A 24043-nucleotide genomic window follows, 5' to 3' on the forward strand; every position below is an offset into this window, starting at 1 on the left:
CGCGGACGGCAGGGGTCAGGGCCTCAGTCCGCTGACGCGCCCTGTAAGTCAGGCACAGACCCCACACAGACTTAACTTCCTCCAATCTGACCGTGACAGAACGCCGAACGATCGCGCCCCGGGACAAGCTTGGCGGGACCGGACTCCAGCTAACCGCGCTGAGGACCCGCGCGGGAGCCCGGCGGGGCGGGGCCGGAAGTGAAGTCAACGGAGCGGTTGTCGCGGCCCGCGCTCATTGGCCGGGAGCGGCGCGGTGGGCGGGGCGGCGCGCGGGGATCCTTGAGCGGCTGCTAGCGCCAAGTGTGGGGTTTCGCGTCTTCGGTGTTCACCCCGCGGACCCTGGAGCCGGGCTGCACGCTGACGTCCTATCCGCACTTCCCTTCCCGCACCTCCCGGCCTGGTAGGTGGGGACAGGGGTCCCGCGCAGGCAGGCTCCAGGTGGCGAGGGCAGGGCGTGGGGTAGGTGGGGACCAAGGACCCCCAAACCGGTTGCTGGGGGTAGAGGGTGAGATTCGCGGCCCCGAATGCGTCTCGTTGGAAGGACTCGTTCTCTCCTCCGGGAGCCCCACAAGGCTCGGGGCAGCAAGCCGGGTCCGCGAGCCCGCGTAGCGGTCTCAGAGCCCTCCACCGCCACGCCATCCTTGCAGAATGTGTTCAGAGTCGCATACCCAACCTGGAAGAGGTCTGGGAATGCACGGTGCGAGGAGGAGAATTGAGAGGCTGGGTAAGTGGGAATAACAGTGGGAAAAAGCAGGATCCGCCCCCACGCATTCTGCTTTTTCGGTTTTCCTTTCCCACTTCTCTCCGGCTTCAGTCATTACCGGCTGTCTGATACCCTGGCCCCAAGTTCTGCCCTAGTCCGGGTCTGGTTCCCTTGAGTCTAGAGCGTGGCGTTGGAAGGCGGGTCCTGGGTGAAGTTGGACTACTCCTTCCCATTCTTTAGGCTTCAGGTGTCCGGTCTTCGTAGGGTGGGGGCGGTTCTCTGAATGACCTCTGCCAGCTCAATAACTGAGCATCTGTCCCCTGGAGCAGGCGTCCTGATAAACCAGTGGCATCTTTGAGGTAGCCTATGCTCATTTAGACTCTTGGTTTAGCCTGGGAATAGCTGAGTGACTTTGGGCAGTCATCTGGCTTTTCTGTGCCTTGGTTTCCACATTGGTAAAACTGATCAACTGTCATCAGTGTGAGGCCTCCTCTGACCACTGTGTTTAATATTGCACCCCACCAACTCCCTCATCCTTCTGTGCTTGTTTTACAAGTTTATCGATTTTCTGTTTCCCCTACTAGGGACATAAGTACCATGAAATGCAGTAATTTTTGTCTGCCGTAGGCACTGCTGTATTCCCAGGTCTAACACAGTGCCTTGAACGTCGTACTCAAAAAATAATTAAGGAATGGTGCCTGAATAGAAATAGGTGTTACTTGTGGTGCCTGTGGTTCCAAGTGAATGAATGGCAGCCTGCTTATCCAAGATTGTGCTGCCTCCATTCCTGCCTGCATCCCTTCTTCTTTTCTTTTTTTTTTTAGGTTTTATTTTTAAGTAATCTCTACTCCCAATGTGGGGGTCAAACGTAAACCTTGAGATCAAGGGTCGCATGCTCCACTGACTGAGCCAACCAGGTTCCCCAGCACCCCGCCCCCCCCCCCCCCCCCGACTTCTTTTGTTCTAACGACAGAAGTCAGAGAAGGAGGGGAAACTCGAAGTTTCACATCCCCCCTGACTGCCTGGACTTCCTTAACCAGATAACCTTCTTGGGGTCCAGGATGAGGGGTGCTGAAATGGAATGATACTGGCCAGCCCCCACTTTCCCCAGGCGTGATGCCTTACCCAGTCCTTTTTCCCTAGAGCAAGGAGGTGACTTCCTTATCTCTTTTACAGGTGAGAAAGCTGACGTTCCAGAGGCTAAGCTATTTGCCCCAGGGCCCACAGACAGAGGCAGAGCCAGGGCTCCAGCCCAGAGCTCTAGACACCAACCCCTGTGCTCTAAGCATTCCTTTATTGCCAATATTATCTTTTCTCCTACCTCCTACCATCCCACAGTGTTTATTGTGTGTCTGGTTGGTCACAGGCCCTGGGCTGGGGATGGGGCTCCGGGGCCTCCCAAAGCTGGGTTCTTGGTATTTGGAGGCTATATCAAGTTGGGAAGTTGCTGTTCACCTGCACTCTTTATTTTATATAACCAAGCTCTGGATCTCACCTTCTCTCTCTGGGTTACTTTCCTAGCTCTAGGATCTTGGATATGGACCTTCTTCGGTTCCTGGCCTTCGTCTTTGTCATGCTATTGTCTGGGACAGGAGTTACAGGCACCCTGAGGACCTCCTTGGACCCAAGCCTAGAGATCTGTATCCTTTGGGGTTGGAGGTGGGGTTAATGAGCTGTTTCTGAGGGGTCTGTAAATAAAGTCTGTACCCACACCCCCTTGGATTCCAGAGATGGAGCAGACTCAGCCTATGGGAATAGGGGAGAAAAGGTGAGGTGCTCTAATCAAGCCTTGATCAAGTCAATTTTCTTCTGGTCCTCAGTTTTTCCACATGTTAAATGGAGAAGGCAAAACATACTTCTCAGAGCCATGAGGGCTCTGAGGATTGTACATGTGCTTTGCATCTTGTGGGTGAGACCCTGGGTGGAGACCCAGGGTGGAGGCCCTGGCATACAGGGGCTACCTACTCTGGGCCAGACCTTGGGGACACAAGAAGAATCAGGACCAGTCATCCCTGGTTTTGAGGAATTCACAGGCCTCTCACTATACTTTGTGGTTAGCCCTTTAATGAAACATGGTGGGGGGAGAGGGGCAGGGAGAAATACTGCGCTGTGGCTTTTGAACTGGGTCATGAAAGAATAGAAATTCATGGAGAAGAGTGGGGGGGGGGGCATCCCAGGCAAAGTGTACAGCGGGAGCAGAGGAGTGGAGGTTCTGGGAATAGTGAATGGTTGCAGTGGATGATGGGAAGATCATGAGGAGGGGAGGTTAGGAGCCAGGTCCTGAGGGTTGTGTTCAGGGCGTTGGATGTAGACTCCTCAGTGAAATGGACAAATGATACCTTGCAGGATGCCTCTGCTTCTCAGTTTGTTTCTTCTGTGGGAGTGGGGGCAGGGGGAGCGTCTCAGCCATGGGCATCTATGGCCCTTGCAGATACTTGCTGTTCGGGAATGGGCCCTCTGGATTGGGACCACTGGATTGTCCAGGCCGGCCCCTTGACTTAATGCCACCCAGATAAGAAGATGTTTGAGGTGAAGCGGCGGGAGCAGCTCTTGGCACTGAAAAACCTGGCACAGCTGAATGATGTCCACCAGCAGTATAAGATCCTTGACGTAATGCTCAAGGGGCTCTTTAAGGTGCGTGTGGGCATGGGACAGCTCACCACCAGGTCTTTGGTCTGGGCACTGATAGATGGGTAGGAGTTCCCTGAGGGGCTGGTATTTAACGAGGGGGAACTACACAGATTTGAGATAGATTTTAAATAAATAGGGCCGTCTGTGAAGGGCTCTGCAGAGCCACTCAGCCTGGGTGGGTTCCCTCAGGTGCTGGAGGACTCGCGGACAGTGCTCATTGCTGCCGATGTGCTCCCAGATGGGCCCTTCCCCCAGGACGAGAAACTGAAGGATGGTATGATCTTCCCAGTCTTGCTCTTTCCTCCTTCCCACCACCTTGATCTTCTCTCGCTGCGCTGCTCCTTTCCTCCTTTTCTCCTCACTCTTTTTCCCTCTGGAAGTATCCTCTTATGAAACCTTCCAAGTGGTCCCCTTGGGTGTATGGACACTTCATTCATATTTCTCTGGGCATTTCCAGGCTTCAGAGCCAGTTTCTGGGCCCCTGACATGGATATAGTCCTTCGTACTGTACCGTGCTTGGGGCAGGGGAAACGGGGCGGGGAGCCTCTGCCCACAGCCCCACCTCAGGGGCCCTTGCCTTTTCTATCACCCTGACCATTCTGGTAGAGAAGGCAAGCGTTGTTCCCATTTATAGGAGAAACACAGAACAGACCTATTGAAGGGACTTGCCAGTGGGGGCAGTTAACAGCGCTCTTTTCTACTGTTTTAAAGCCTCAGTCCCCTTAAATCCTTTTTGAGACAAGGTGGGGAAAACAGATAAATAAGAGAGAACGGAATGTTTCTGTGTCCCTTCATCCCCTTTTCTAAGACTTTTTCTCCAGTGGTAATTGCCTTCCCACCCCCTGTTAACTGATTATATTCTAACGATAAAACATTAGATTATACTGTCTGAGAGAGGATGGAAATAGAACTTATATATCAAATGGTGGGCACTTTATAAATATCATCTCAAATCTCCACTATAACTCTGAGGAAGGCACTGTTGCCTTCATTTTCCAGGTAAAAGAGGACAAGTGTTTTGCTCTTGCAAACCTGTAAACCAAGCTAACTCCCGAGTTCTTTGAGGTTCAAGATTGTTCTGAGGTCCAGAGGTCCCTGCTCCACTAGTCTTAGACCCAACTTGGCATGTCTTTGGAGGAGTCTGCTTTTCTCTGTGTGGGCTGGCCAGTGCTGGTGAGGCCTGCCTGGGTCTTATCTGCAGGGGTGGCTCAAACGGACTTCTGGCAGGGCTGGGTATATAGTTATTTTTCATGATAGTCTAGGTTGGGGGGACCTGCCGCCATGGTGGACACACTAAGTTAGTCTGAACTGATCTGTTGACCAGAGGAAGGATATTAGTGAGAAAGTTAGTGAAATTCAGATAAGGTCTGTTGATTAGTATCAACGTTAATTTCCTTATTTAGATAATTGTACAATGCTTATGTAAGATGATAACATTAGAGGAAGCCGAGTGTAGGAGTTTTATGATGCATGATGGAAGTCTAAAGTTATTTTAATATAAGAACCTCAGAAGCGTTTAAAATAAAATTGGCGGGGAGGGGCTCAGTCAATTGAGCATCCGGCTCTTGATTTTGGTCACGATCCCAGGGTTGTGGGATTGAGCTCCATGTCAGGCTCTGCACTGAGCATGGAGCCTGCTTAAGTTTCTCTCTCTCTCTCTCTCTCTCTCTCTCTCTCTCTCTCTCACACACACCCCTCCTCCCTTCCTCCCTCCCTCTCCCCCTTCTCTCCCTCCCCCCTCCCCCCTTCTCCCTCTCTCCTCCTCTCTCCACTTCTCTCTCCCCCTCTCTCCCTGTCTCCCCTTCTTTCTCCCCTTCTCTCTCCCCTTATCTTTCTCCTCTCTCCCCCTTTCTCCCTGTCTCCCCTTCTTTCTCCCCTTCTCTCTCCCCTTCTCTCTCTCTCCCTCTCACTCCCTCTCTCCCCATCCCCTCTCCCTTCTCTGCCCCTCTCCCCTGCTTGCACATGCTCTCTTTTTCTAAAACAAACAAACAAACAAACAAACAAACAAACAAAAAGATATTTAAAATAAAATTGGAAGATATTAAGAAAACCAAAACAAACCCTAATGTGTTCCCTGGTCATCCTAACAAACCTGACTCCTCACATACACTGCAGCTCTGTGTTAACACTGGGGCCTGGCTCTGGATGTTTGGAGGCCAAGTTGGGGAGGTCTGACCCAGCCAAGCCTCATGCGATACATGTCTTCATGTGCGAAATGGTACCCACCTCTCTGGTCCTTAAAACAAATGAGTTTTCTAAGCTATGAGATATAGCCACCCGAGCCTCTGTTTCCCATCTGTAAAATGGGAACAGCAGCCACATCTCCTTCTAAAGGTGGTTTTGAGGATTCAGTGTTCTGGGGGTCATAAAGCCCTTAGCATACACTACACATGTGGTCAGCCCCTATGGATAGTGGGCACAGTTCCCTTCTCTGACTAGTAGGCTTAGTGGGCTTCCATTCTCTGAAGGGTGTCTGGGGCTGGCCAGGTGGGCAGGAGAAGGGCATCTGTCTTGGCCACTCATCAGGATCCTCTTGCCAGCTTTCTCCCAAGTAGTGGAGAACACAGCCTTCTTCGGTGACGTGGTGCTGCGCTTCCCGAGGATTGTGCACCACTACTTTGACCACAATTCCAATTGGAATCTTCTCATCCGCTGGGGCATCAGCTTCTGCAACCAGTCGGGCGTCTTTGACCAAGGACCCCACTCGCCCATCCTTAGCCTGGTAAGGACTGGGGGCAGAGGAGGTTCAGGAGCCCTCTGCCTGGTGGTGCACCACGAACCTTGCATCTGCCTTCAGTTAGGCCTGAATCTCAGCCCTTGGTTGTGGTTTCTGTGATAAGCCTCAGGGCACCTTGAGATGCAGTCTCAAGGGGTTCTGTGCTGACCTGGGTCCCTAGGGGTCATCACCTGTTTCACGTCTGCCTAAGCCTTGGGCCTGAGTCCCACTGTGGAGGGAGTAGCCGCGGGTAAGGAGTCAGGAGAGGCAGAGAATGACTAACTTCTCCTCATCCGCAGATGGCCCAGGAGCTGGGGATCAGCGAGAAAGACTCTGACTTCCAGAACCCATTTAAAGCAGACCGCCCAGAGGTAAGCTGCTGGGGCCTATGGCCATGTTTGCTCTGCCTCTGCGGGGTCATGGGAAGCCAGGTCATACTGGGGATGGGACACCTGGGGTGGAGCATGAAAGCCTTTGACTTGGAACCAGACATGGCTTGAGTCTGGATCCACATACCTTTATTTGCTCATTGGTGCCTTTGGGCAAGCCACTGCCCCCGTCTTAGCCTCAGGCTCCCTGTCTTATCATGGGGTATGGACCCCGGCTGTGGGGGATAGTCAGAGCCTATGAACACACCCATCCTGATGTATAGTAGGCATCTCACATCAGGTGGCTGCTAGGCAAGGTCAGGCTGTGCTTCTCTACCCTTGAGCCTTTGAGCACTCAGCCAGGCTTCTGTCTCACGTTCCTGCATATGCTTTCAACCTAGGGGACTGAGGTGGGCTCTGAGGGCTGAAGGCTACAGGGTAGGACCACAGATGGGGACATGCAGAGTAGAAGGGAGGAGGGAATCAGGTGGCAGGGCAGTGCATCAGGGGCAGGAAAGCCTGGAGGACTGGACTTGTCAAATCATAGGCTCTCCTCTGGTGTAGGGAGGGGTGTCAGGGTCCGTGAGGGGTCTAGGATTTTAGCCTGCTACTGTTTCATGGATACTGACAGGTCAGAGGCATCAGAGTTCATTATAGCAAAAGCAATATCTGGCCTGTTGGCCTGGCCGTGTGGGTTCCCCATGTTCAAGTCATCCACAGTGACACAGAGGGGCCCAGGCAGATGCTGCACATGCAGTGGCTTTGCATGAAGGTGAGGAATAGCGAGTTTGGGATATTCACAGCCTTTGTAGTGAATAGCGGCAAACCTGCTTTTTGAGGGGCGGTCATCCTGTCACCCTTCCAGGTGGTTCTCTGCAAGCAGTCCTGACAAATAATACCCAGATACAGAGAGGTCAGGGCTTTGCTTTCTTGTTGTACCCAGTGAGAACGTGCAGGATGCTCAGGGCCGTGGTTGATTGCCTCCCCCACAGTTTACCTGTCAACCCTGTGTGTTTTGGCTTAACTTAAATTTCCACGTGAATGTGCTATTCAGTCTGATTGATCAGTAGAGGCCAGGACCAAATGTGTCCTAGACCAAATGTCTCATATTGCCATTTGATTCTGGCTACCATCAACAGGACTCTAAGCAGCAGGATGAGGCCAACCTGCAGTGTTGATCTCAGCCCCCCAGCTTGCAGACTCAGCCAAGTCCTGGGTGGGCCAGTAGGCTTTTGTTGTTGTTGTTGTTGTTGTTGTTGTTGTTGTTGTTGAATGTTTATTTTTGAGAGAGAGGGAGAGAGAGAGAGCGTGAGCAGGGGAGGGGCAGAGAGAGAGGGAGAGACAGAATCCGAAGCAGGTTCCAGGCTCTGAGCTGTCAGCACAGAGTCCGATGCGGGGCTCAAACTCACGAACCGCGAGATCATGACCTGAGCCGAAGTCGGACGCTTAACTGACTGAGCCACCCAGACGCCCCACCAGCAGGGTTTATATTAGACAGTCAGAATAGTCTAAGGCCAATCTGTTACCCATGACCACCCACACAAGAGTTTAGACTGACCTATTGATCTTTGATGTCATTGTCAACAATTACAGGGAGCAATAGATGGACCCAGAGCAGCCCTCATCCCCAGTGAAGACACATTTCATGGCCCACTGTCTCCCATCTGTCACGACATGGTTTGAGCCACTGTTACATTGTTTCTCTGAGCCCTGAGAGCAGTGTCACTATGGGATTGCAGCCTCATTTGCCCTATGTGGCATAACCCAAGGCCACTCAGGCATCAGGAGCAGCAGATGGATTTGTATCTGTCAGATTAAAACAGGTTGTATTGGCCTTTGTGCCTGCACAGGGTCACTTAGGGAGCTGCTTTTGATGGCATCAGGCACAGCAGAGTAGTTTACTACTAACCACATCCCTGTGAGTTTTCCTTTCACAGGGCTGAGATGACACACCCAACAGCCAATCACATTATCAGCTGCAACTGCCACTTGGCTTGGACAGATCCTAGGATTGTTTGCCAAGTGGCGGTGCTAGATCGAAGAGACCAAGAGGATTAGTTGTTCCCTCCCCAGATGCTAAGATTATTGCTACAAAATCGGTGTGGCACATCCCAGGACCTAGATAGAATTCCACTTTTCCTCCAGTCCTCCTCTACTCTCACCTGGAGCTTTCTTTCATCCAGAAGGGTCAGATGTGAATGGGACAAGGGCATTTGTCATTTTCAGAGACCCATCATACCTTCCATCTTGGGCCACTGTAGGGGGACTTGGCAGGGAGCATACTTAGCCAAATGGTCATTATCCTAATGATTTCACGTCATACCATTTCAACCAGGGACTCTAGGCAGTCAAGCCAGAAATACAGAGTCCTCTGCTTCATGCCCGTCCATGGTGGCAAGTACAATGCCACATCTAGTACAATGATGTATTTAGATGGTGAAACCAGTTAACTGGGCACTATAGGCTTGATCAGCGTTTTGATTCTGGTTGGTGTCATCAGAGAATGGGCCTTATGATGGGCATCTAAACAAGTGACCCGGACTGTTCAGTTGTCAACCATAGTTTGTTTCCATACTTCATGGCCCCAAAGAGGAATGGCTGCCTTTGATCTGCCATTCTTCTGATCTGTCTTCTGATATGGACAGCTAGGACGCTGACAATGGTCACTAGAAATAAGACATGCACGGTATTAGGAATATTATCTAGGCAAGGGTGGTGGCTTTTAATTCAGATCATTGTCTGACTGGCCTTGATGGCATTATCACTGGGGCTGGATGGCTGCCACCGCCAATGCACAACAGTGTCTAGGATTCCCAAAAGCACCCCTGGATTTGATGATTTGCTAGGAAGAATCACGGGAATCAGTGTACAGTTGTGCTCATGGCTGTAGTTGATTATAGCAAAAGAATGCAAAGCGAAATCAGGAAAGGGAAAAGGCTCTTGGGGTGAAGTTTGAGGGAAACCAGGCACAAACCTCCAAGAATCCTCTCCCAATGGAAGCACCCAGGACATACTTAATTTCCACAGCAACAAGATGTGACATGTGAAAAGTTGTCCTGAGAGGAGGCCCGTTAAAGACTCAGTGCCTAGAGTTTGTATTGGGAGCTGGTCACTTAAGCTCCCTCTGCCCAGTGCATTCCATAATTCCAGAGTCCCAGGACGAAAGTAAGGGGTTCAGCATAAACTCTATTGTTTGCACAGTTTAGGCTCAGTGAGTCACTCTTATCACTTGGTGGGAGTCGTCCCAAAATCCAAGTTCCCAGACACCAGCCAAGATACAGCCCTAGAAACAGGCCTTTCAAAGGATAGCAGTCGGGCCAGCTATGTTAACTCTTTTGCACAGTACCATTAGCTCTTAATTTAGGTGAACGATCAGTGAGCCAGGCCTGAGTATTTAGGGGAACCTCTGAATCAGGAGCCCCTTTGAACCAGTGGCTTTGCTTCAGGCAGCAGAATGGGAGGTAAGGGTTTCCCTACTAGGGTTGCTGTTACCTCATCACATAACATCCCTCGAGATTGCTTGCTATAATCACAACCCTGATAAATGGCCAGTGTAAGAATAGTCAGGGCATACCCAGCAAGAATACAGAAGGACACTCAAGGCCATGGCAAATTGCCTTTCCCCGGGAGGGGCACCCACATGCTTTATTGCTGTGAGGCTGGCTCTCCTGGCCCTGCAGGTCACGAAGGCCTCTGACATGGGAGGAGGGTGAGAGAGAGCATAGACCAGAGACAATGGGTGCTAGGATAGATTGAGTTTGGCTTTGTCACAATGTACTCTGCTTGGAAGTAACCATACCAGCAACATGCTTTCCTTACTTCTCATTGGCTAGGGATGGTCTCAAGATTTTACTCGCTTTTTAGCATCCAGCATGGACCTGTCCCACCAGCAGCCCAGGCTTGCTCAGCTCCCTTCATGCACTCTCTGTGCTAGTGAGTGTTCTGTACATAAGTACTTCTTATGTACCCATAACTAGAGTCAACTGGTGTCAGGCTGTATGCTGGCCACTGCCCCTGTCCAGAGGGAGCTGGCCCTCTCCCTGCTCACAGTCTGTTGGGGAAGGTGGCAGGGAAACAGTCCCAATCTAGCATGATCACTGCACCAGTGGAGGAGGGAAGTGTGTTGAGCTGTGGAACCCTAAGAGGGGACCTGACCCTGCTTCAGCAGGTAGGTGGTGGAGGCTCTGGGATGAGTAAGAGCTGCTGGGTGGACTGGCCTGGAGAAGACCCTCTAGGCCAAGGCACTGGCTTGCACAGAGCCTCGGAGGCATAGCACATGCATTTATTTATCATTTGGTGAGCATCTACTGAATCCCAGCTGCTAGAGAAGCAGAGTAGCCCTGCTCTCCTGGGAGTGCCATTCTAGTTGGAAGATACAGTCAATAAAAAGCATATAATAATGGGAGGTGGTGACAAGGCTATGGAGAAAAAAGCAGGGGAATGTGCTTAAGGAATCAGGGATGAAGTGGGAGTACAACTGCTATTTCGTGTGACTTAGATGCAGAAGGTCTTACTGAAAAGACCTGAACAAGGTGAGAGAGTGAGTCTTGTATCTAGAGGAAGAACATTCCATGCTGAAGGAGCTGCAGTGCACAGGCCTCGAGTTGGAAGCATATTTGGAGGGGGAAGGGGAAATGTGAGAAGAAAAGGTCAGAGTAGGCCAGATCACAAGACCCTTGGGGGTCTTCTCCAGGCCTTTGACATTTACTCTGAGACACGTGGAGAACAGGGTGATAGGCTCTGACTTCCCCCTGTAGAGGATCAGCCTGGCTGTTGATCCTCTGTTGTGGAGAGTAGTCTAGGGGACCAGGGTGGGAACAAAGACACTGATGAGGAGGCGGCTGTGCTGGTCCATTTGGGAGTTAATAGTGGCTTAAACCAAAATCAGGGTGACAACTTTGAGGATGGTGAGATTCTGGTTGTTTAGAAGGTAGAGCCAATAAGATTAGCTAAGGAAGCAGATGTGACATGAGAGGGATGTAGTAAGAAGGACTAGAAGACTTTTGGCCTGCATACATGCAAGAATGGGGCTGCCATTTTGTAAAATGGGCACACTGTGGTGGGACAAGTTTGAGGCCTGGATAGGGGAATCAAGACTTTGTTTCTGGACCTGGTGAGCATCTGAATGAAGATGTCAAGGAGGCGATTGGAAATAGGACTCTAGATTTCAGGTTGAAGCTGGGACTGCCAATGTGAGTCATGCCTATGAAGGAAGGTGTGGAGAGCCGTGGCACAGGTCATGTTCCACCACCCCGGGGCAGGTAGAGTGTCAGGGCAGATAGAGGGCTGCATCCGGGGACGTGCCTACTGGTAGAGGAGGGAGGATCGGGAGGAACTAGCAAAGAAGCCCCAGAATGACAGTGTGAGAGTAGAAACCCAGAGAGGATAATTTCTGAGACCCTATGAGAAAAGTGCAGCAAAGGGAGTGAGCGGCTCATAGAATCTGCTGGAAGGCCAAGTAGTGTGAGGCCTGAGAACTGGCCAGTGGGTTTAGCAAGATGGACACTGGCCATCAGAGATCATAATATAAGCTGTTTGAGTGGAGCAGTGGGGACAAAGGTTGGATTTTGAGAATGAGAGGCAAGGAAGTAGATGCAGCAAAAGCAGACTACCTTCAAAGAGCTTTCTTTCCAAAAGGAACAGACCAATGGGAACATAGCTGGAGGGGGTGTGGATTCCAGGGGAAATTTTAGTCAGATGGGAGAGACTAGGCATGTTGGCATGTTGATGGGGACAGCCCATTAGGGAGGAAGAATTGATGGTGCAGGGGGAGAAGAGTTGCTGGAGCCCCATCCTGAGGAAGGAAGGCAGGGGAGAAGATCTGGCGCCTGGGGGAAGAGTCCATCTTGTCTGGAAGAACAGGTTGCGCACAGAGGCGGCTGGGTTGGTGGGAGTGGAGGTGGGGGCTTGTGGAATTTTCTTCTGTTCTTGAAATAGCCAGGTCATGGTCTGTGGGGGAGGGGAGGAGGGTTGGGGGGCTAGAGAAGGTGTGCCTAGGAGAGCGGCTGAGGGAGCAGACCAGGAAGACATCCTGGATTGCCAGGCAGCATGAAGGGCCCGCTGGAGGTTAGCATCAGGAATTTAAAGTAGGCATTAGTTAGGCCTAGTGGGGAAGGGGTCTGAGAAAGGGAGAGTCAGTGTTTCTCTTCTGACCCAGCTAGGTATGGGCCCTCCTGGTGAGGCTAAGCCAGCTGGGGTTGGAAGGCCCAGATCTTCTGACTTGCTGTACCCCAGCCAGAGCCAGAGGGTATGGGGTCCTCTGTGACCCAGGGGGTCAGCTCCTCATCCCTCCCAAGAGGATGAGAATTAACTCCTAGCAACAGGAGGCAGAGTGCGGTAGGGGGAACACTGGTCGGGGAGGTGGGAGGCCTGGGGGCTCGTCCCAGTTGTGCCTCCCACTTGCTGTGTGAGTTAAGTATATCATCTACCCTCCCTGGGCCACACTTCTCTGATTTCACCCCACCTTCCAGACTCTCATAGTTCAGCCTAACATGGCAAGTAGATTTCTGCACAAGGTAGAGCTTCTAGTTTGTTTTTAATGTCTGCCTTGATCACACATTTGTCCTAAGAACAAATAAAGCAGGCATATTTCACAGCATAGTTAACATGAGTTTGGGGTACTATTATGGTATTTCATATGCTAACATGATTCACTTGTTCATTTAAAAAATACATACCGAGTGCCCTCTATAAGCCAGGCAGGTCTTGTGCTAGGGACTCGTGAACAACACAGGATCCTCCTGTCCTCACGGAGAATGTTTTCCGGTGGGGGCGACAGGCACGAAGCGTGTGATCATGAGGGAGAACCCCTGAGAAGGAAATGGAGGAGCCAGGCGGGATTCAGGGCAGGTCCCCCAGGATGGCGACCGCTGAGCAGGAGCTAATGTGGCAAAGGTGGCAGGGGCTGGAAAGAGCATTCTGGGCCTTCACAGCACATGCAGAGGCCTGGGGGTGGAAGGGAACAGGGAACCTGAGAGCCCAAAACAGGGAGTGTGAGGGAGGAACACAGAGGTGGGCAGAGCGGGCCTGCACATGGAGCATGTGGAATTTTATCCTGAGAATAATGCAGTCATAGAAGGGTTTAAGCAGGAGTGTGACATGGTCAGATTTGCATTTTGGAAAGAACTCACTGCAGTGAGGAGAAGGTCTTGAGAGGCACCACAGTGGGCGTGGAGAGCACTGGGAGGCTCCGAGTCATTGGGAGAGAGGCGGGGGTGGTGATGAGGGTAGCCATAGGGGAGACGGAGAGGAGGAGATGAGTTTGAGAGACACTTAGGAGTTAAAACGAGCCAGGCCTTGGCCAAGGAGGGAGAGGGGTGGGGGCCGGGGCCTCACTCTTCACGAGGACGGGGACGTTGCAAGACGACTGGGTTTTTGCGAAGATGGAGCCATGCCAAGCTTGGGGCACATTTGGGACATCCTAGTGGCATTTAGACGTGGAGATGCAGGTATGAGGGGAAACTGACATACATACCTAACAGAAGCCATGAGTTTAGATGAGCCAGTCTGGAGAGGGCAGAGGGAGAAGAGCAAAGGCCCTGGGAATCGCAGTCGAGAAATGCGTCCACTGAAGTCCTCCTCCTCCACCCTGGCTCGTTCTGGGTTCTTGTCACCTCATCAAGCACCACCATCCCCGCTCCGTGGAAGCCGTGAGCCTGGGCACCACGATCTCCTCCACCTCTTTTTCAGGGTCTGCCAGTTTGACCTCTGGCCCTCTGCTTCCCATGCACTCCTTTGCCTGGGCTTCTCTGCAGCTTGTTCACAAGCAGCAGGATGCCTGCGGTCTCTTGCTCTCACTGGTTGCCCTCTCCTCCTCAGGGGTATAGCAGCCAGGGCCCTGGGGGGGTCTGCGGTTGTCTTGGGCACTCAGTCCCCTCACCCTGAGAGAAGTCTGCTTATGGTTTCTCAAATGCCCCATGCAGGTTCACACCTTAGCACCTGTCCCTCTTCCTGGAATGTCCTTTTCTTCCCTCATCCTGTCTGCTTGGTGAGCTCCTGGTTGTTTTTCAAGACCCTCTAAGCAGTTTTCCCCAAGCTCATTGAACTATCTCGAAAGAGTCTGCGGGCTCCTTGAGGGCAGGGCCTGTGTCTAGGCGATCTTCCTGCTGCTGCAAGCCCACAGCAGCCTAGCCTCAGACAAACTCTTTGCTCCCCACAGACTAAACCAGACTGTTCTGTTTTTCTCTCAGTTCATTTCCAGCACTGACCCTTTCCAGAAGGCCCTGAGGGAGGAGGAGAAACGCAGGAAGAAAGAGGAGAAGCGGAAAGAGATGCGAAAAGGCCCCCGGATCTCGAGATCCCAGTCTGAGTTATAGCAGGAGTGGCCCAGGGCTCAAGGGGCCAGGAGGAGACCAGTCCGGAGGAAGAGGCAGAGGCATCTACTGGTGGTGAGAGCCAGCTCTGTGAAAGGGGAGGTGGCCTTTGCTCAGCCCCCTGAAGCTGGCTCTGCGCCCTAACTGAAGTGACTGGGCCACAGAGGGCTGGATTTCCTTCCTGGGGCCTTCCTGGAGTGGGTGCCAAGGAGGCCTTCAGAGGATGCCATGCTGCAGATCAAACCATGTTGAGATGCTAGGGGAGGCTGGAAGGATCCTGGACTGGACCCTCCCTTTGAGTTAGGACCGCTGACCAGCCAGCTGCCACCCTTCATGAGGAGGCAGCAGAATCAGGCTCTGAGCCACTTGTGGAAGTGCCATGCCTACTGATGGCCCCACTGTGGCACTGAGCTGCTCAGCACAGGTCCCAGCCCCCTGCAGAGACACAGGAGAAGCCAGCAAGCCCTCTGGGCTAACCGAGGCTGATTTGGGCCCCTGGGAGCTGTGAGCCCTTTCACAGGGTAGGGGCCTGGAGGTGGGGGGGGGGGGGGTGGGTACCAGAGGTCCCCACAGATGTAGAAACTACCTTAGAGGATGTTCCCACCTCATCAGGAGGAGCCCCAGGCCCTAGCAGGGCAGCGAAGCAGGGGCTTGGCTTAGGCCTTCTCTTCCCCTTCTCAGCACCATCCTTCATGAAGAAGTGTCCCGGGAGGGTGTTTAGCCAAAGACCTTAGAGCAACATGATCTCTGTCCTCTGACATCTGGGATGGTCCATGAGCAGGTGCAGGGTAGAGTCAACTTGTCCTCCAGGCAACTCTAGGAGATCCTTGGCCTGTGGGTAGGGGCTGTTGGGAGACAGGCTGCAGGAGGCTGTGCTTTGTAAAGGCAGAGCTGCTGCAAGCTGGATTGGTGAGACTGAGCTCCCCATAGTAGAGACCAGTGGCTGTAGAGCAGGGAAGCTACAGGGGAATTAGGCCCTGAATGGGCAGCTACCCTGTAATAATGCCCCTCCCAGGCAGAAGAGGGAAAAGCTCTGGTGGGAATTCTACTTTAGTCTCTTTGACCTGGCCAAGCCAGGTCTGCCCCTTAAAAGAGGAGGGACACATGACCATCCCAGAACCCCCTAGTCCCCCACCACTGACAGAGCCCAAGAGAGACCTGAGTCTTGTCTCATCTCCTCAGACTTGCCGAGTGATCCTGGCCCAGCCTGTCCCTGTCCTGTAGCTTCACTGGCAAATTTGATAATGTCTGAACCCTCCCCAGCCCTAAACTGCTTCTCTGAGGCTGGGGCCTGGTTTCTCAGTGACAGATGCCCTTCTCTCATGGTTCTTCACCATCCCATAGGTTTGCTGAGCATCCCTGTTTACACAGCCGAAGAGAAGGACCCAGTCTTCCCTATCTTCACCTCTGTCCCATTTGGCACCCCCCATCCTCCTAGGCTCTTCCTTCTACACCTTTTGCCTCTTCATCTTGGTCGATTCCTTCCTCTTCATCCTCAAAGGGGCCCAGGTTTTCCCATCTGACACCTTCAAAGAAACAGGCCGAACCACTCTGCTCTCCCCCTCTCCTTCCCTTTGATGCCGTTGCTGATTGTTGTTACTTGTTCCTGGGATTCCCCCTCAAGTCTTACTGCAGACAGAGCCCTCTCACCTCGAGGCCCAAGGGCACGTGTTTGTCCAGCTTCCTTACAGCTAGGATTCAGTCCCAGGAGCAAAGTGCCATCAACCAGATGCACCAGCCTGTGTGGGAGTTGTGCCGGTGAAGGTAGTGGCCACTGGGACCAGAGGTAGGGGGTCAGGGGGTGGGGGGTTCTAGTGGCCAGACCAACACCAAGGGTGCCCAGTGGTGGCAACAGTGATGTCTTCACTGGTGTTTTCAGCATGGTCTAGGATGTTGTTCCTGTCTGCTGAGCTTCCTAGTTCAATCTCAGGCACCCCTGGAGAGTCTGGGAGCTAGCTCCCCTGTGTCCTCTGAGGCAGGATTTCTCAGCAGTGGCACTATTTACATTTAAGGCCAGATAGTTCTTTGTTGTGTATATGAGGATGGCTGACCTGTGTGTGTAGGAGATTTAGCAGCATTCTTAGCCTCTGCCTACCAGGTGCTAGTAGCAGTCTCCAGACATTACCACATGACCCCCCGGGGACAAAATCTCCTTGGTCCACAGCACTTGTCCCTCCTTATCCAAGCCCTACATCTTCCTCTGCTGTCCCCAGTCACTGCCCTCAGAGAGATGCTGTTGGAAGCTCCTTGAGATGATCCTTCCAGGCTTCTGGGCTGCTATGTTGTCCTGGTTCTCTGCCCTTAGTCTCAATCTGCTTTGTCTCTTCCTGATTCCTCTTTCCTTCCCCACCACTTAAATGAAGAGTTTTAGCTTCGTCTCTCCTCTGTGCTCTTTTCTGCTTGGCACCTTTATCCTCTGAGACCCCAAAGCTGATGACACCTTCCCTCTTGCCACTGATAATCCTCAGTCCTTAGGTTTCAGCTTATCCAAAACCAAACTTGTAATTTCCCATCCCCAAGCCAGCCTGATCTTTGTGTCAAACCGTGGGGTACATGTTCTTGCGAAATGCTGGAGGAAGTGACAAATCCTGAAAGATTGGGGGAGGAGGGAGAAGGTGACAAGGCACTGCGAGCAGAGGCCTAAAAGGGGAGGCATCAAAGGCACTGAGTGAAAAAGCATGTGCAACATTTTCTCCTATGACCTGTAGTAGTTGCCCAGTTTGTGGTAGATCTCTGCATATATGGTTGTCTAGTCCCTCCCTTTCCATATGAAGAACCCAGGTCCTGAGGAGTGACTTGTCTAAGACTGGTCCACTCTTGAGAGCCAGTCTCTGTTCTCCCAGCCAGGGCAAGGTGCCCACGGGGAGAGATGTTCAATTAGGTGGGATCCAGGGCCATAGGGACAATGCCAGTGTTTCACTGGGTGCAGTGCAGCCACATTTTTTCTGCAGTTTCTCCTGAGCCTTCATTTGTGCTCCCTCAGGCCACTTTGTTAGGCCCCACCGCTTCTAGGCAGATCCAGTAGGGAGTTGTGGGGACAGCGCAGAGTGGGAGGTACTGTGCCCGACCTGCTGCTTAGGTTGCCCTCTGCAGGGCGATACTCGGGCTTTGGGTTGGGAGACCACTGGACCAAACTGAGGTATGGTAGTCCGAGACAGTCACCCCTCAGTGGGGGGAGCCCTGTGAGAGGTGCAGTCCAAGGTGGCACTGCCCAACTCCATGCCTCATCCAGGGCAGGGCATCAGGGTTTAGTTTTCTGTTTCAGGGTGACACTGGTAGGTGTAGTCTGCGTATAAACTCTTCTGCATGTAAACAATGAAGAAACATTCTTGTCCTTTTTTCCCCCCAAAATAAGTCACTTTTTTCTTATGTTATACATGTTCATTATAAGAAGTAATTTAAACAATACTGAAACACCAAGAAGAAAATAAAATTCACCCTAAGTCCAACCACTCCCATAATCATGACTGACAACTCAGCTGTTGGGCCTTCCAGCCTTTTGCCCTTCATGTGAGCACATAGATCCCTATTTTTTCAATTGCAGTAGCTGCTTTGTACGGGCACATACTATATGCCAGGCCTTATGCCAAGGGCTGGCTGCTGGCAACTCCTCCTGCCTCAGGGCCTTTGTCTATATCATCTGTTCCCCTGGCTACATTAGACATGATTCCTCAAAATTTTAGGTTTCATCTTAAATGTCAGAGTCCTTTAACTGACAACCTAAGTTAGGTCCTTTGTTAGTTTCATCACCCCCTTTACTCTCCATTGATTACCTGTACCTTACCTGCTTTCTATTTTTGTTTAATGTCTGTTCTCTTCACTAGACTGGAAGCTCTGAGAGGGCAGGAACTGCCTTTTTTTGCCTGTCAGAAATGTTCAATAAATGTTGTCAAGTGAATGTGCACATGATCTCTAATCTTCAAAACTGAGAGGACACTTTTCCCTGCATTTTAGAGATGACAAAATGGGAGGCTTAGAGCAGTTAGGCCAAGGTCACACTGCATAGTGGATCCATATGTCTGCCTCCACACAGGCTACTACGTGCTCTCCTCTTTACCTCAAAAGCGACAGCTCTGTTAACATACTTTTCCTTTTTAACAATATATTGTCAGAGCATTTGTCAATAGGCATTTATGCACATGACCTTTAATGATATTTCATTCCATTGTGTGGATGTAATTTATTCATCCAGTCCTTTATTGGGCTTCCCAATATTTGCCCCAGTTACGTCTCTGAACTTATATATTTGCGCACTTTGAGCACTCATAACTTTTATTCCATAGGATAAATTCCTACTGGTCTGCACGTTTGTTTACATGGAGACCAGCTGCAAGGTGGGGCAGTGGGAACTTGTGGGCGGGCTGCACGTCAGAATCCCTGCTTCACGGCCAAAACGCTCAAGCCTGGGTCACACCTTAGGAGGCCTGTGGTGGGTCTCGGGCTCTAGCATTGCTTTAAAAGTCTGCAGGAGGTTCGGAGGGACCCAGGGTGAGACCGTCGGAGTAAAGCGCTTGGTCGCGGCAGGTGCAAAGGCACAGAGGTTGTAAAATGCACTCTGCACTTGGGACAGTTCACGGCCCACGGCGAACCTCCATTTCAGCCTTTGCAAGGGGCTTGCTAGGAACGCGACTTGAATGATCGAGACTCCTCCGGGCCCTAGTGCTGGGGGCCAGGTTTGATTCTACCCGCTCTCCTAGGCAGGCTGGGCGGGGGAGCAGCTGGGAAGATGACGTAATGTGCTCATTGCGCGCTCCGGGGGCGACCCGTAAGCGGGGGCGGAGGGTGTTAACCCTTCCACCCCCAGCCGGTGGATGGACTAGCTTGCAGAGGCAGATCCACCTGAAAATGGAGCGGCGCCTTTAAACAAGGGGAGTAAGGTTGGGCTGAGGACCCGGAGCCTTCACTTCGCATTTGCTACGAGCCCTCGCGGGGCGGGGCCTCGCTATGCAAATCTGAGCTGCTGATCGATGACGCGCCATCACCCCACGCGCCGCTTCGCGCGCTGATTGGCCACGACGAGCCTGGTCCCATTGACAACAAACAAGGGGGCGCGCGGCCTGGAGGCGGGGCCGCAGAGGGCGCGGGTTGGGGCGGGGGAATCCCGCCCCGCCCCTCCCGCGCGGCGCAAACATGGCGGCGGCTGGCACCGGCCGGTGAGGCGGTACCGGGAGGGGGCTGTTGGGTGTCATGGGCGGTGGCGGCGGCACCGCCCCCGCGTCTCCCTGAGCGGGACGGTAGGGGGGCCTCCGCGCCGAGCCGGGCGATGGACGAGAGTGGCGAGCTGGGAGGTCTGGAGACCATGGAGACGCTCACAGAGCTGGGCGACGAGCTGACCCTGGGGGACATCGACGGTGAGTGGTAGGTGGGTGGGTGGGAGTGCGGGGGCGCGCGGGGAGGAAGGGGTTACGGCAGCGCGCGGGTGCGCGTGCGCCCACCCCCCGCAGCCCTGGCTCGCGCGGGAAGCATCGGCACGCGCGGTCGGCCCGGCGGAACCCAACCCTTCGGAGTGCTGCGGGTTTGGGTCCCCGCCCGGCCGCTCGGTTCTGCGGTGCCGCGTGTCCGGAAGCGGAGCGGGGGTCGTGGGGCCGGGGGCGCGGAGCTGGGGGCCTCGCGAGCGCCCTGCGGGAGCAGCCCGAGGAGAGCGCGCGGCCGCCGCCTCCCTCGCGCGCCTACACGCGCCGCGCCAGGTCCCGCTCTCCCGTTGCCCGCAGCTCCGCGTCGCACCTGTCACTCCCCGCCCGGCCGCGGGGGCGGCTTTGGGATTACCGAAATAGGGTCCCCAGGCTCCGCGCTCTCCTCTCTGGCCCTCCGGGGGGTGACTTGGCGGCCGGGTCACTTGGCGCTCTGGGAAACTTTGGGCAGGGAGCTCCTGCGGAAGCAAGTTGCTGATGAAAGCGAGCGGTGGCGGCAGAGTATGGACGCTTCTCTCCGGGATGGAGACTCGGGCGCTCCTGCTGTCGCGCTGCAGAGGGAATTGAGCAGCAAGAATTTTGAGTTGTGGCCCTTCGGGGACAGGCTGGGGAGCGGGTAGCCTTTGTTCCGGCGACCTTAACAGCGGAGTGGAAGAGCTGGTAGGAGCCCAGGGATTCTCTCTTGCAATGCTCTCATTTTGTGACCATGGAAACCCAAAGTTTGGAGAAGGTCAGTTACTTGCCCAAGGTCTACCAGCTGGTTATAGAGCCCAGTTCCTGAGCCAGTGTCACTATAGCAGGCTTTCATCTGACACTTGGGAGTGAGGAGTCCAATGAATAGGTTAATAACCATAATAATAACTCTCAGTAGTTGGGCTCTTCTGATAGTCCCCAAATTCTTTATATTATTTCACTTATGCCTCCCTACAATCCCATGGTAGACAGAGGCCAGATGTTTACTTGTACAAGGTCACTAACCTTAAATTGTCCAGAACCCATGGTCTTAAGCAGTAACTCAAGTGCATTGTGCTCATGAGTTTTATAAAGTCCTGTCATGTCCAGGATTTCACTACAGTCTTGCCTGCAGAAACGACAGCTACATCCCTGTTGTACAGATGAAGAAACTGAGGCGCAGAGAATTCTCTTCTAGGGAAAGAGATAAGTGACAGCAGTTAATTGAAAAGAATGTTTCCCATTTTGCTTCTGTAACATTTAACTCCTTGGCTTGTCCTTGCCTTCTGTTTCTGGTCATCCTGGCAGTGAGCTAAGACCCTTAATTGAAGCCCCAAGTCTTCCCACAGATTTTCCCCCGAAGTGCTCCTAAATACGGAGATGTGTTAACAAACGGAGGAGAGAGGTTCTTGAACTTAATAAGCACAGCTAACATGTTTTGAGCATGTATGTGCCAGACACTGTGTTAAGCACTCATACACATGAATGTTCTCAATCTTTAACAACAGTTTCATCAGGTAGAGACATCTGTTTTACTACTCTCATCCCCTTTCATAGATCCTGAAACAGAGGCTCAAGGTGGTTCATTAACTTACCCAAGGTTACCCAGCCAGTAAGAAGTATGCCTAAGGCTGCCTACCAGCAAGCTCACCAGAAGACATTCATGTGCATTTTGCCTTCTCATTCCATAACCAGTTCCTGTTTCTCTTAGTTTGTAATGTGTTCACTTATCTAATGGTCAAGTATTAACCTTTTCCCCGTAGATTTCTGAGTAAAATGTACATTCTGGAAACTTAGTGCAGTGGTTCAGTGGCTTCACGGGTCCCCATACCAGATTTGGGAAAAAGTGACTCCCTGCCTTCAGTTGGTCAACAAGTATTCAAGTGCCAGCTGTGGTTTCTGAGCTGTAGGGAACATGAAAGATAGGAAAGAAGATTTTATGGCCTCATGGAGCCTAAGAGGAATAACAGTAAAACCGTAATGCTCAGTATAGAATAGCTTACAGTTGCGCAGAGCAATAAGTGAAAGTCAACATTGAGGGAGCCGGTCAAGGCTGGCATACCAGGAAGACCACTCCAAGGAGGTGGACTTTGACCGGGTTTTGGAGCACAAGAAGGGTTGGGCAGGCTGAAGGCCAGTGGTCTGCAGTTACAAATATTCCTGAATTCTTATGCATCCGTTCCCCCTCCAGAAGTTCCGCTCCATGAGTGCCAGGTCCTTCTGTTTCCTTCATGCTGTATTTCTAGCACTTAGAATAAGTATTTGTGGACTACCTGAATGAATCTAGTGACCTTGGGCTGGGCAGGATTCTAAGTTGTACTAGACACAGCCTTTGGGGTTGGGTTAGATCAGGGGTAACCTGCCCCGTTGTTTCCAGAGCCAGTCAGGTAAGGAAGAAGAGACCATGAGAATGAATAAATATACCTTATGTGTGTGTTGGGGGGTGGTGTGCAGTTTGCATAGCTTGCAGCCTGGGGATTTCATGTCTGCCTCCTGGAAGACCAGTTGGGCAAGGTCCTTCCCTGGGCAACCTCATCTGTGCTGTAATCTATGAGTGCCCTTCAAACATGTGAGTCCATGGAGGCCACATCCATTCATTTATTCAGCACATGTCTTGAGTGGCTCCTAAGTACCCCCACGATGGACAGAGTGTTGAGGATAGCTTTGAACAAGACATCCACGTTCTCTTCCCTCTCAGTGAACTTAAATTCTTGAGGGAAGAAACACAAGAAGAACAAATCACTTAAATGAATAGCTCTGGCAGGACACGTGAAGAAAATAACACGGGTTCATGTTATACAGAATGACTAGGGCAGACTAATTCAGGTGAGGGAGGCCTCTTGGCAAAGGGATCTGCCATCTCTTTTTCAGGAGGTACCCAAGTCAGGATTTTTATGTGAAATGTCCACATTTTTAAATGGTGGCTCCAAGTGGTTGGTTGTTTTTTTTTTAAAGAAACATACTGTAGGCCCAACAAAGCATGATATGTCAGTTGGTCTCCAGGGCCCCCGTTCCACCGCAGGATGATCTGCTGTCCCAGGCCTCCGGTCCTCTGATGATAGAGTATCTAGGGCACTTTCTTTTATGGTGGATAGCCGCGTCATGAGAAAGCGCCTCACGTGTTGTAATAAACCAGGTCTTCTGCAAAGGCAGAGAAGGGAGAGATTTTTCCACCGGGATCAGGAAAGGCACAATGACAGAGGTGTCCTTCCCATAAGACCCAAAAGGGTGGGTGGCAGAATCATGACCATCACATGGCTGCTTTAGAGATGGAGGATTACTAGTGAGTTCTCGGACCACGCGGTGTGTATAAGGCCACGGTAGAAGATAAGGTCTGAAAGGTGTGTTGGAGCCAAACTGGGGGGTCTTCATACCTGATGCACATGTTTTGTGGAATGTGGAGAGGGACCTGCTGAGGATTTTGAACTAGGGAAATGACGCATCAATCACAGGTTTTAAGAGAATTCAACTGTGGTGATGGGCAAGGAGGATTGGAGTCAGGGAGCCCAGTTTAGGAGGGAATTGCAGCTATTCGGGCGTGAGGTGATAATACTAAGGGGGTGATGGGGTTTGGATAGGAAGTGGCCATTGTGCAAGATGGTGGACATAACAGGCTGGGGCCTCAGTGAAGACCTTGCCCTGAAGGCAGAGTAGAGGTGGAATTCTATGATCCCATCAGGGCTTTGATCCTCCGGCATTGAGACAGTTCAGAAGGCAGCAGGAAGAGCTGGCTTGGGGAGATGATAAACATTTGTCTTAAATGTGCAGTGGTTGAGGTGCTGGTGGGCGGAGGTCATCCACTAGGAAATCAGGGCCAGTTACCCAGGAAAAGGTCAAAGCTGGGGATGGAGACTGAAGAGTAGTCACTGTGGAGTTGAGGCTAGAGGTGAGAGAAGATAGAACTGGGAAGTCAGGTCAGGTGAGGAAAGTGTGATAGAAAACTGAAGGAA

At 52.2% G+C, this 24043-nt stretch overlaps 2 protein-coding genes across 3 annotated transcripts in view; both read left to right on the forward strand.

Moving 5' to 3' along the window:
- The first annotated feature begins 246 nt into the window (after window positions 1–246).
- Window positions 247–18628, forward strand: CCDC134 (coiled-coil domain containing 134). 2 transcript variants are annotated; one of them, XM_019447038.2, is made up of 7 exons: window positions 247–400; window positions 2225–2343; window positions 3216–3337; window positions 3524–3608; window positions 5875–6056; window positions 6350–6421; window positions 14608–18628. In XM_019447038.2, the coding sequence occupies exons 2-7, from the start codon at window positions 2241–2243 to the stop codon at window positions 14731–14733; spliced, it is 690 nt and encodes a 229-aa protein (XP_019302583.1). In that variant the 5' UTR covers window positions 247–400; window positions 2225–2240; the 3' UTR covers window positions 14734–18628. The 2 variants fall into 2 exon arrangements, with proteins under 2 accessions (XP_019302583.1, XP_019302584.1); XM_019447039.2 differs by lacking the exon at window positions 247–400 and adding an exon at window positions 453–724.
- A 1191-nt stretch (window positions 18629–19819) lies between these two features.
- Window positions 19820–24043, forward strand: part of SREBF2 (sterol regulatory element binding transcription factor 2) — a 58290-nt gene continuing 54066 nt past the window's right edge. Inside the window, exon 1 of the mRNA XM_019447035.2 lies at window positions 19820–20081. Coding sequence (XP_019302580.2) covers window positions 19994–20081 — 88 coding nt within the window. The 5' untranslated portion in view covers window positions 19820–19993. The remainder of the gene's footprint in view (window positions 20082–24043) is intronic.

Source organism: Panthera pardus, unplaced genomic scaffold (assembly GCF_024362965.1).
Source record: "Panthera pardus isolate Hobbes unplaced genomic scaffold, ASM2436296v1 HiC_scaffold_6, whole genome shotgun sequence".
Classification (NCBI taxonomy): domain Eukaryota; kingdom Metazoa; phylum Chordata; class Mammalia; order Carnivora; family Felidae; genus Panthera; species Panthera pardus.